At 55.6% G+C, this 12,606-nt stretch overlaps 1 protein-coding gene across 2 annotated transcripts in view; it reads left to right on the forward strand.

Annotated features, from left to right (window-relative positions):
* The window catches only part of COL26A1 (collagen, type XXVI, alpha 1), a 237,950-nt gene extending 226,055 nt beyond the window's left edge, over positions 1-11,895 (forward strand). For both annotated transcript variants that reach the window (XM_011929902.1, XM_011929911.1), the window contains exons 9-13: positions 1,820-1,872; positions 3,756-3,791; positions 5,975-6,025; positions 8,724-8,808; positions 10,233-11,895. In XM_011929902.1, the coding sequence (XP_011785292.1) occupies positions 1,820-1,872; positions 3,756-3,791; positions 5,975-6,025; positions 8,724-8,808; positions 10,233-10,393 (386 nt within the window). In that variant the 3' untranslated portion in view covers positions 10,394-11,895. The remainder of the gene's footprint in view (positions 1-1,819; positions 1,873-3,755; positions 3,792-5,974; positions 6,026-8,723; positions 8,809-10,232) is intronic.
* The last annotated feature ends 711 nt before the right edge of the window (positions 11,896-12,606 follow it).

The raw sequence follows: 12,606 nt of genomic DNA on the forward strand, positions 1-12,606 counted from the left end.
GCCTCGAGGGGAGCTGAAGGCCGGCTGGGAGTCCATGTCTTCTGGACAGTGCTGGGGACTGGGTCTGTCCCACCCGCTGTGTGGCAGGAAGTGAAGCCCCTCGTTTCCTGGTGGCAGTGCCCCTGGGGGACTGGATGCACGAAACCCACATGATTCTGCTGGAATAAGATGCCTGCATGAGGCTGCCCTTGCTTGGGCCAGAGAGGGACACACACCAGTGGGGGATGAGGTCAGGACAGAGGTGGCAGGAAGTCCCTACCTTTGAGGCAGAAACCAAGGGCCCTAGGGCTCAAATGGGCCAGGACCTGGCCTTCAGTCCTGGCCTGACCTTCCATCATCCACATTCCTCACTGAGGGAGGAGTGCAGGGCTGACTGCCTTGCCCCTCCCTGCCCGGGAAGGGAGTGATTCATTCATTCATTCGTTCATTCATTCATTCATTCGTTTATTCATTCATTCGTTCGTTCATTCATTCATTCGTTTATTCCTTCCTTCCTTCATTCATTCATTCATGCATTCTTTCATTCATTCATTCCTCTGTGCATCTCACAAACATTCATTGAGCATCTACTACTACATGTGCTGAACAGTGAGCTAGGTTCCCAAGACTCCTGAATAATCAAAACAAACATCATCGTGAAACTCTCATTCTGGTGAAGGACAGAAATATCATCATAAATTGTGACTTTGACAGGATCTGAGGGAGCTACAAGGGAGAAGCTGGGGCGTGGCAGGGAGGCCCCGTCAAAACGTGACATTTCAGCAGATGCTCTAGGGAGGAGAGGCAGTGAACCCAGAGGGTACCTGGGAGCCTTCAGGTGACAGGCCAGGTCTCAGGAGAACTGGACAGACTCCTGATATTTGTCCCCTGGAGTGCCTGTCCTCACATGCCCTCTCTAAACCTGGGAGTCAGGCCATGCTGGACAGCCCAACACGGGGCTCCCTGCACCATAGGAGGCATGGACCCGTGTGGGGTCATGAGAGACCAAGGCCTCACTCTTCCTAGCAGGCTGGAGATTAGTCATGAATCTCCCTCCCTGAGCTGGGCACACACACGAGACCCAGCCTGGCCCTCTGGGTACTCCATGGCCCATGGGGGAGACAGATGTGAAAACCTCAGTGGCCATGGGCAGTGGTTGGTTTACATAAGGGATTTGCCTAGGGGAGCAGTGGAAAGCTGGGAAGACTTCCTGGAAGAGGTGATGCTCCGTGTCAGACTAGTAAGAAAACCAATAGGAAAGGGTTTGCTGGGAGAGTAGAGGGATAGGGAGGCTCCAGGAGGAAGGACAGCTTTAGCAGAGATGCCAGGAGGGTGCCTGGCTGGGGCAGGGAGGGTGGGAAGGGGCCAGGCTAAGGACTTCGGAGCCCTGAGAGAGACCTAACTGGGCTTGGATTTTTGAAAGCGTGCTCTGGGGGTGCATAAGGAGGGTGGATGGTCAGGAGGTTGCTATAGAACCCTGGCAAGAGGGGTGGGTCCCAGGTCCCGAGCGGGGACAGACCTGAGAGACGTACCAGGGGACCAGCTGGCTGGGGCATGGGACCGGTCTGGACGGACTTCCTCCCTCGCCTGCCAGGTCTCGGGATTGGGGCTGCCTCGTGGACGAGGCCCTGGGAGGAGGAGGTGTGGGAGCTGTGAGCAGCCAGTGGAGAGGGCCCTGAGCTCTGAGGATGGAGACCTAGTTGACAGGGGCTGTTCCTCCCTCCTCCCCTCCCCCATTCATTCCCAAACCCTCCTTTGCTTCCCATGGAGACAGATCCAGAACAGGTGCTGGGGATGCCCCTCTCTGGCCCCAGGTGACCATCTGTGACCCTGTCCACAGGTCCCCCTGGGCCTCAAGGTCCCCCAGGACCCCCAGGAACACCTGGATCCCAGGTAAGGACTTTGCCATTTTAGGTATGATGTGGGAGGCGGTGGGGGGAGGGGTGGCCTTGTCTCCCTAGGGGAGAAGCAGCACCTTCTTACCAGCAGCAGGAGTCACTCAGGAAGGAGCCAGTGGACCTGGCCGGTGAGATTTTACTTTATTTTGTTTTATTTATTTTTTAATTTATTTTTGAGGCAGAGTCTCTCTCTGTCATCCAGGCTGGAGTGCAGTGGCACCATCTTGGCTCATGCAACCTCCACCCCCTAGATTCAAGCAATTCTCCTGCCTCAGCCTCCCGAGTAGCTGGGACTACAGGCGCCCGCCACCGTGCCCAGCTAATTTTTGTAGTTTTAGTGGAGACGGGGTTTCACCATGTTACCTAGGCTGGTCTCAAACTCCCAACCTCAAGTAATCCACCCTCCTCAGCCTCCCAAAGTGCTGAGATTACAGGCGTGAGCCACTGCACCTGGCCAAGGTTTTAATTTTATTAGCAGCAGCGACTGTTTGCTGACTATATCCTCCTCCCGTTATGTCAGGGAGGTGTTAGCACCACCCCCATTTCACAGATGAGCTAACCGAGTCCCAGAGAGACCAGCCGCTGCCTGAGGTTGCACAGAGAGTGTAGGCAGAGTTGGGCCAGGTCACAGAATCTCTGCCTCAGCCCCTCATCCTGCCCTGAGAATTGCCTGTGGGGAGGCGGCACCCCAAGCCTGACTCAGCCCCAAACCCCAGGCTCGCCCTGCCTCTGCAGCTGTGTCAGAAGTCAGGAAGAGCAGGTGCAAAGGTCCTGAGGCAGGGAAAAGCCTGGCAGGCAGTGAGCAAAGGAGTGTGTGGTGTGGGATGAGGCGCAGTGGGCAGGGCCTTACCTACCGGACCCAGGTGTGGGCTTTTGTTACAGTGGATGGAATTACTGAGTTTCAGGGAGGGTGATTCCATGATCTTATTTACATCTTTAAAAAGCTCCTCTGAGGGGCTAGGTGTGGTGGCTCATGCCTGTAATCTCAGCACTTTGGGAGGCCAAGGTGGGAGGATCGCTTGAACCCAGGAGTTTAAGATCAGCCTGGGCAATATAGCAAGACCCCATCTCTACAAAAAATGAAAAAATTAGCCTGGTGTGCCAGCATGCGCCTGTAGTCCCAGCTACTTGGGAGGCTGAGATGGGAGGATGGCTTGAGCCCAGGAGTTGGAGGCTGCAGTGAGCTCTGCTGGCACCACTGCCCTCCAGCCTGGGTGACAGAGCAAGACCCTGACTCATTTAAAAAAAAATTAATTAAATACATAAAAATAGAAAGTGGACTCGGCATGTCTGGCTGATGGAATAAGTCTGTGAGAAGCGCAGAGAAGGCTCTGGGTTCACTCCCTGGTGTCTGCCAGGAGGAGCTGGGAGGACCAGGGAGGCATTTCCTGAGAAAGGGAGGCTTGGGGGTGGGGGGCACCAGGAGTTCCCTTCGGAGAGAGGGGAAGTGGGCACCTCATGGTCAGCTGGGTGGAGATGTCAGGGGACAGCTGTTCATGGGCCTGTGGCTCCCGGGAGCCGTCTAGGCTGACGTCAGCACACAGGGGGCCCTGGCCATTGCTGTTAGTATTACTGGTTCTCTCCACACACTGGGCCACCTGCTCTCCTTCTCTGCCTGACAGCCGTACGTGGCATTGGCCCATTTTGCACGCGAGAAGACTGAGGGCTCAGCTGGGGTTGCTAGTCAAATACCAGCTCCAGATGGCTCCAGGACTGGAGGCCTTTGAGTCTGCCCTTCCCCTGCCTGCCAGGCCATCCTCCTCTCCTTTCCTCTTCTGCAGACTGGGAGCACAGTGGGCGGGGATGGGGATGGCCAGAGGGTACTGGAGACTAGGCCAGGACAGGCAGGCCTCACATGCTTCCTTTGGTTTTCTGCAGGGCCTGGCTGGAGAGCGAGGCACGGTGGGGCCGTCCGTAAGTGTGGGCTGTGCGGATGGCCACTCCCAGGCGGAGGCTCTGATGCAAGCCCAGGGCGCTGGGTGACTGGGGTTGGTGGGAGGTTTGGCCCTGGGCGGCCCTGCTGGAGCTCAGGCAACAGGGAGTGACTGAGAAATGACTGGAATAACCTCCTGCCGCGGGGTGAGGAGGGGAGCCATCTCCAGAGGGTGGGCTGAGAATCCTGAGTGCTTGCAGCCCTGGGTTAATGCACTCTGTGACCCTGGCCTTTCATTCATGTGCTGTGTGGCCTGGGGCCACTTGTTAACACACTGTGTGACCTGGGAAGTCCCTTCTTTTTTCTGAACCTCCCAGAAATAGGCTTAGACAGCCGGCCTCTAATCGACTTTCTTGGAAACAAGAATTTATGAGTCTCCCAGCCTGGCCAACATGGTGAAACCCCATCTCTACTAAAAATACAAAAATTAGCTGGGTGTGGTGGTGCGCACCTGCAGTCCCAGCTACTCTGAAGGCTGAAACAGGAGAATTGTTTGAACCCGGAGGCAGAGGTTGCAGTAAGCCGGGATCGCGCCACTGCACTCCAGCCTGGGCGACAGAATGAGACTCTATCTCAAAAAAAAAAAAAAAAAAAAAAGAATTTATGAGTCTCAACTTCTGCCTCTTGGGCCAAGGAGTCAGGTGCTTCCTTGACGTCCAAGCCTCACTGCAGGGGTGTGGGGTGGCGGGGAGGTGGAATGGAGCTTTGCTGAACACCTACTATGTGCTGGCCACAGTGGAGGTGCTGTCTTCCCCGACAGTGCATGTAAGCTTCATAGCAATCCCAAGAGACCATGCTTTATTATCCCCGTTTGCCAAAACTGGCCACTAAGGCTCAGAGAGGTTAAGTAACTTGCCCAAAGCCACACAGCGAGGCAGTGGTGGAGCCTGGATTTGAACCGGGGAGTGTCAAGCACCCAAGCCTTGCCTCTTCCTGTGCTTGTCTAGTGACCAAACACAACAGAGGAGACACAGTGATGGCACTTCTAGGTGCCAGGCTCTAATCTAAGCTCATTGTCCCTATTGATTAACTTAATTCTCCTAATAGCAGATGAGATAGATACTATTACTGATCTCACTTTAGAGGTGAGAAAACTGAGGCACCAAGAAGCAGAGTGACCCACTGAAGGTCACACAGTAGTAGCTGGACATTTGGATGTTACTGTGAGCCGGGTGTGGTGGTGGCTCATACCTGTAACCCCAGTGCCTTGGGAGGCCAAGTCAGGAGGATCATTTTGACGCCAGGAGTTCAAGACCAGCCTGGACAATGTAGTGAGACCCCCATCTCTACAAAAACATTAAAAAATGAGTTGGGTTGTGGTGGTGCGTGCCTGTAGTCCTAGTTACTCAGGAGACTGAGGTTGGAGGATCACTTGACCCAGGAGGCAGAGGCTGCAGTGAACCATGATCGTGTCACTGCACTCCAGCCTGGGCAACAGAGCAAGACCCTGTCTCAAAAAATTGGCCGGGCGCAGTGGCTCACACCTGTGAATCCCAGCACTTTGGGAGGCCAAGGCAGGCAGATCACTTGAGGTCAGGAGTTCGAGATGAGCCTGGCCAACATGGTGAAACCCCGTCTCTACTAAAAATACAAAAATTAGCCAGGCGTGGTGGCGCTGTAATCCCAGCTACTCAGGAGGCTGAGGCAGGAGAATCGCTTGAACTTGGGAGGTGGAGATTGCAGTGAGCCAAGATCACACCACTGCACCCCAGCCTGGGTGACAAGAACAAAACTCCGTCTCAAATAAATAAATAAATAAATAAAATACAGTAAAATACGTGACTTTGAATCTGGTATTACTGGCCTTGTGTTAGAGACAGACAGCAGCCCTTCCAGGCAGGCTACTCCATCCTGGAGGGGCCCAGGCATGAACTTGCTGGCTTCCTAGCCTGAGTCTCTTCTGTCCCAGAAACAGAATGAAGCACCTATAGCCTATCCTGGACCCGTCCCTGCCATGCCAGCTGAGCAGGCCGTGCTCCAGAGCCGTGGCCTCCCCTGTTATGCTCACCCCAGGGCAGGAGTCCCTAGGGTGCCTAGCACCCGTTCCCCAGGCCCTGCCTGCCCAGCCTGCCCCTGACTCCCCGCAGGCCCCCAGGGAACTGGAGAGGGCGGAGAGGTGCCCCCACCTCCCGTTCCGGTGTTGACTGCGTGACTTGCTTCTTAGGGTGAACCTGGCGTGAAAGGGGAAGAAGGAGAGAAAGCCGCCGCTGCAGAGGTAACTATGCCTGTCTGCCATGTTCCCTCCCGCCTCCTTGGCTGTGAGCACTGTCACGGGAGGGCAGGTGCCCCACAGATCTGCACTGACCCACAGCCAGCCCTGAGCTGGGTGCTGGGCGACCGGGAGTATGGGGTCCCCGTCCTGAGAAGTTCACAGCCCAGTGGGGAACTTACCTGAGTACAGCAGTGATTGCAAGAGAGTGAGAAGGTGGCTGGGTGGGGATGCCACAGAGGGGGTGATTGGCCCTTGGGGGGCCTCCCGAGACAGGGAGAGGAGTCACAAACTTGTAGGAACGACAGTCTCCCTGGAGGAGGAGGCTTCAGGCTGCGGAGTCCCTCTCAACGGACTGGGTTCTCCCGTGAACGGCATCTGGGCATGGACATGCCCACAAGGTCAAGGGCGCCGGGGGACTGAAGGGGACAGAGCTGCTGGATGTGGGGCAGGATGGATGGAGGAAGAGGGACTTGCAAACTGGGAATCTGAGGAGAGAAGATTGGAGCAAGCAGAGGCTGGGGCTGGGGGTAGGGGGAAGCTGGGGCATGGGCTTGGCCATGGGGACCTGTGGCTTCTGGGAGGAGAAGGGGAGGCTGAGGCTGGGGTCGTGGATGAAGGGGATGAAGGGCTCATTTGAGGTCCAAAGTCAAACTCCTCTCAGCTGGCCCTGAGCTGGGTGCTGGGCCACCAGGTATACAGGGTCCTTGCCCTGAGAAGTTCACAGCCCAGCGGGGGACACAGCTGAGGACAGCAGTGATTGCAAGAGAATGAGAAGGTTGTTGCTGCCATGGGGCCGGCAGGGGAGGCCTTGAAAGCTAAAAATGAAAGTGCTGGCCGGGCGCGGTGGCTCAAGCCTGTAATCCCAGCACTTTGGGAGGCCGAGACAGGCGGATCACAAGGTCAGGAGATCGAGACCATCCTGGCTAACACGGTGAAACCCCGTCTCTACTAAAAAAATACAAAAAAACTAGCCGGGCGAGGTGGCAGACGCCTGTAGTGCCAGCTACTCGGGAGGCTGAGGCAGGAGAATGGCGTCAACTCGGGAGGTGGAGCTTGCAGTGAGCTGAGGTCCGGCCACTGCACTCCAGCCTGGGCGACAGAGCGAGACTCGCCTCAAAAAAAAAAAAAAAAAAAATGAAAGTGCCTGAGAGGGGTTTCCCCTGGGTGTGTCAAAGCTGGGCGGGCAAAACAGAAGGGCCAGGGTGGGTCTAGGGGAGCTTCAGGAGGTCCTTGCAAGACCAGAGAAAGGGAAGAGGCTGGAATGAAGGCGCTGTGGGGGGTGCAGGAGGCAGTGAGAGCGGCTGAGTCATGAGCCTGATAACACTGGTCGCTCACAGCCGTACTCTGAGAGGTGACCGTGACCCCCTCCATTTCATAGTAGCAACCTGCCCTGGCCTGTAATCCCAGCACTTTGGGAGGCTGAGGTAGGAGGATCGCTTGAGCCCATGAGATCAAGAGCAGCCTGGGAAACATAGCGAGACCCAATTTCTTAAAAAATAATAATAATGAGACAGGTATGGTGGCGTGTGCTTGTAGTCCCAACTACTTGGGAGGCTGAGGCAGGAGGATCGCTAGAACCCAGGAGGTTGAGGCCGCAGTGAGCTATAATCGTGCCACTGTACTCCAGCCTGGGCGACAAAGCAAGACCTTGTCTCTAAAAACTAAAACTAAAAAATAAAAATAGAAATAAACTAAAAAATTAAAAAATAAAAAACCACCTGTGACTTAGGAACATGAGGCTCAGACCCTTGGTCTCCCCTTCCCTGAGCTGGGGACACGACACTGACATCCCCACCCTGTAATTGGCTCAACTTCCCATTGCCTTTGGCCCCCTGGTAGGCAGACCTCTCTCCTGTAACCCAGTAGGATGCTTTTTGGTTTCCTTTTGTTTCCTTTTAAGCTAAATTAATCTGAACGTAAGACAGACCTGTCATGTCACACCAGCAAAAGGCACCCGTTCTGCTGCCAACTCCCAGGGCTGGGCAGGATGGGGACAATGGCTTTGTCTCCTCATCATCACTTTTCAGAGTAGCCTTGACACCTGCCTTCTCGATAAGTCAGCACCCTGTCTTGGCTCATTCAGGTGTCTCTGTCCAGAAAGTCCTCTGCCCATGTGTAGACCGGGCCCTTGAAATATAGACTCCGCCCTTGTGCCAGCGTACCAGCCCGCCCGCCTGCACTGTGAAGTAGTGGCTTTCTCTGCTGTCTTTCTTGCCTGGCACGGCCACACCTACCCTGCCCCTTGCCTGCTGTTCGGTGGAGAGCTCTCGGTGGGGCATTCAAGGAAGGAAACAAGCAAAGAACCTCCTACCTTCAGGCCCTGGGATAGGTGCTCTGTCCCGGTTAGGGTATTTTCAGGGCATGCCAGGGAAGCTGACAGGCAGCTATGGTGGAAGGAAAAGCTCAGGCTGGAGGCCGACAGGTGCGGATCTGCAGTCTGGATCGACTGCTTTGCCAGGCTGTGTGGCCGTAGGGAGGTTGCCTGCCCTCTCTGTGTTTCAAGTTCTCTGTCTGTGAACAGGGTTTGAAGCCCTACCTGGCACATAGTTGTTGATGTTCAGTCTATGCTTGTTTGCAGTGGTGAGGGTGTCAGGTGGGAAGAGGCAGGGGTGGGGGATTTGAGGACACATACACCGTATCAGGATGGCCCTGAACCCCTCCTCACAGCCGGCCCTGACCCTGGCCGTTTCCTCCCCGCCAGGGTGAGGGGGTGCAGCAGCTGAGAGAGGCCCTGAAGATCCTGGCAGAGCGAGTCCTCATCCTGGAGCACATGATTGGGATCCACGGTGAGCAGTGACCAGGACCAGCAGGCTGGGAATCTCCCTTCCCTCCTTCCTCTCCCTCCCTGCTGCCCTCATGGCTGCTGCCTCTGGTCTCTGGTCTCCCTCTCTGACCCCTAGTCTGACCCTGCCCCTCCCCTACTCAAAGACCCTCAGTGGCTCCCTGCTGCCCTTGACGGACTTCCACGTGCATCAGCCCAGTTTCCCAGCCCCTCCCTAGTACAGCCATGGTGGCCAGAGCCCTGCCAAGCCATGTTGAGGCCCCTCCCACCTCCATGCCTTTGCTCGGGGCATCCCTCTGCCTGGTGAACACTGACTGCCACTTCAGGACCTGCTCGAAGATCTCTGCCTCTGTGAAGCCTTCTCTGAACCCTTCTCTTTGTCCCTATGGTGCTCTGGGGAGCCTTCCATTCCATGCTGGGATGGTGTTTCTGTGACCCTCTGGGAGTCCCTTGTGCAGAACAGCAAATGGTGCTTCTGCAGGGCCTGGAGTACAGGCCCATCAGCATTTGTTGGAGAATGAATGGATGAATGAATGGGTGAAAGGACAGCTGGGTGGGTGGGTGAGTAAGTGAACGAATGGCTGGTTGCCTGGATGAATGTATGAATGGGTGGATGCATAGATAGATGAATGAATGAATGGTTGAATGGACAGTTGGATAGATGGATAAGTGAGTGAATGGGTAGAGGCATGGATAAATAAATGTATAGGTGGATGGATGGATGGATGGATAAGTGGACAGGTATGTGGGTGAATAAGTGAGTGAGTGGATGGATGGATGGATGGATAGATGGATGGATGGATGGATGGATGGATAGGTGGATGGGTAAATGAGTGAATGAATGGATAGATGCATAGATAAATGAATGACTGAGTGGATGGATGAATGGATTGATGAGTGGACAGGTGGGTGGGTGGATAAGTGAGTGGATGGGTGGATGGATGGATGGATGGGCAGGTAAATGAGTGAATGAATGGATAGATGCATGGATAAATGAATGGCTGAGTGGATGGATGGATGGATGGATGGATGGATGGATGGATGGATGAATCGATGAGTGGACAGGTGGGTGGGTGGGTTGATGAGTGAGTGGATGGACGGATGGATGGATGGATGGGCAGGTAAATGAGTGAATGAATGGATAGATGCAAAGATAAATGAATGACTGAGTGGATGGATGAATGGGTGAATGGATGAATGGATGGATACATAGATGGATGAATAGGTCAATGGACAGGTGGATGGGTGAATGAGTGAATGGATGGATGCATGGATCCATGAATGAATGAATGCATCAGAAAGCCTGCTGCTGCCTTGCTTTTCCACGCCGGACAAGAGCATCTCTCTGCAGCCACATATCGTGATCAAAGGTGCCCCCAAGTGTTCCTAAGGCTCTACCGCGAGTCCACCCTTCTGCTCTCCTTCCAGATCCCCTGGCCTCCCCGGAGGGAGGTTCTGGCCAGGATGCCGCCCTGAGAGCCAACCTCAAGATGAAGAGGGGTGGCCCCCAACCCGATGGGGTTCTTGCTGCCCTGCTTGGGCCCGACCCTGGACAGAAGAGCGTGGACCAGGCCAGCAGCAGGAAGTGAGAGCCCACTGCTCCAGGACACCCTGTCCTGGCTAGAGACCCAGCCCCAGAGGCCTGAGCCACCGCTGGTTCCTAAAGATGTCCCCAGGGGAACTGGGCTCCAGGCGTGGATGATTGTGAGGACCTGGGGAGCTTTGGGGACAGATAATGTCTCCAGGGGAAGGGTCTGGAGGGGCCAACACCCTCATCAGAGCCCCTCTCTGGCCTTGCCCCTCCCCCACCCCCACTCCCGGCTGGAGACGGGGTCTGGGTGGGCTGGGTGCTGGGAATAAGAATAATCCTAATACCCATCATGTATTGAGTCCCTGCTGTAACTGGCCCTGTCCAGGGAACTTTCCTTACGTTGTCTCATTATTTAACCCTTAGGAGGTAAGCTTATTATCCCCACTTCACAAGGGGACCGACGCTCGGATGGTAGAAATAACCCTCTCTTGGCCACCAGGTCATGGGTGGCAGGGGCAGGATTTGAACCCAGGCCCCTCAGTTCCTGAAGCCATGTTCTCTCGACCCTGCCAGCCTCCCCTCTTCGTGAGAAAACTCAGACAGGGAGGGTGCAGGGCCAGGATGGTTCCTTAAGGCAGGCAGGGTTGCGGAGAGGCTGGGCCAGCCAGTCTGAGGGGATAGGCAGGGTCCTGCAGGGCCTGGGGCTTCCCTTCCTCAACCCCCTTCCCCACTGGCTGGGGAGGGGGCGGCCTGGCCTGCAGCTGCTCTCAGAGGTCAGGGAGATCCTGAATAAGTCACTGCCAGCCACGCAGACTTGAGGACCTTGAGAGAGCAGCATTGGGGGTGCAAGGGCCCCCCAAAACCAGATCGGCATCACCGGCCACTGCCTCCCAGCCTCACTGAGCCCACCCGCCCTCTCTGGGTCCGTCCCATCCCTGAGCCGGAGGAGGCAGCATTTCATGGGCATGTCTGTCAGAGGTGGGACTTTTAGCCTCTACCCCACGAGTTCGTCTCTCAGGGGACTCTGTAGGTTTGCTACTTTTGCATGGCACAGCAAGTCCAATGTCCCCTTTGCAAACTGCAGAGAGGAAAACAGAGTCCCAGGCCTGCTGGGAAGAGATGCTCCTGCCTCCCACCTTCCAGAGTTGGGGAGCCTGGCAGGCTCCACGGCAGGCACCAGGTCCCTAGCAGCCCAGAACAGCTCTGATTGGAGCCCTCAAGGCCTCTGGGTCCCTGGTCTCTGTGAACAGCTCAGCCCTGGTGCTCCTCTCTTGCTGGGCTGGGACCTGGGACACAGCCATGACAGCAAACTCAGAGAATTGAAGGTGCTGGCGCCACCCTGGGGCACTCTGTCTTCACAGCAGGAGTGACTGTCTCCAGTGCTCTTGGTACTCCTGTTCGGCTGTGGCCTGGTCCCTCTGGGCCCTGGGATCTTCTTCTGGCCCTTGAGGCAGGTCTGGAGAGGCAGTCTGTGTCTTCATGGAGGGGTGGTCAGAGGCGGGCGGGACCACCGGCCTGTAGCGTTATTATTGTATCTGACAATAAAGGTGCTCTCCCCACTGTGGTTCTGTTTGTGTGGTGACAGCAAGAGGCTGGTCTGCATCTCACCGGCCAGGTGTCAGGAAAGCTGTGAGCAGCTCCAGCCAGGCTTGGGGTGACCACAGGGCCTCTGTGGCAGGGAGGTCCAGCTCTGCCCTCAGGACCTCCAGGGAAGGGGCTGGGAGTGGCACACAATAAGCAAGCCCCAGATTGGGGCTTAGCCTGCAAGGGTTCTTGGCTTCACCCAGGAAAGAATTCAAGGGCAAGCTGGAGGTAGGAGAAACAGCTTTACTGCAGGGACAGGGTTACAGCTCCATGACTCCTCCTGCAGAGCAGGGCTTCTCCCCAAGCAGAGAACAGCAGTTCAGGGTAGTTCTGCACCATATTTATACCTACTTTTAATTGCATGCCGATTAAAGGCTGGTTTATACAGAGGTTTCTAAGGAAAGGGTGGTCATTTCTGGGTCATCGGGTCTTTACCACGGAAAAGGGCAGTAGCTCCTGAGTGTTGCCATGGCAATAGTAAACTGACATGGCACACTGGAGGGCGTGTCCAATGGAAAGATGCTTCCACTCTGTCCCTGTTTCAGCTAGTCCTCAATTAGGTCCTGTGTCTGAGCCATCCCTCCAGAGTCAAAATCTGTTTCTTACCTCCAGAGGATGAGGGAGGCCCCTTCAGAGGCCACCTCACCCTTCCACCCAACCACACTGTCTGTAAGCTAGGCCTGGCCC

This window comes from Colobus angolensis, unplaced genomic scaffold (assembly GCF_000951035.1).
Source record: "Colobus angolensis palliatus isolate OR3802 unplaced genomic scaffold, Cang.pa_1.0 Scaffold120, whole genome shotgun sequence".
In the NCBI taxonomy this organism is placed as follows: domain Eukaryota; kingdom Metazoa; phylum Chordata; class Mammalia; order Primates; family Cercopithecidae; genus Colobus; species Colobus angolensis.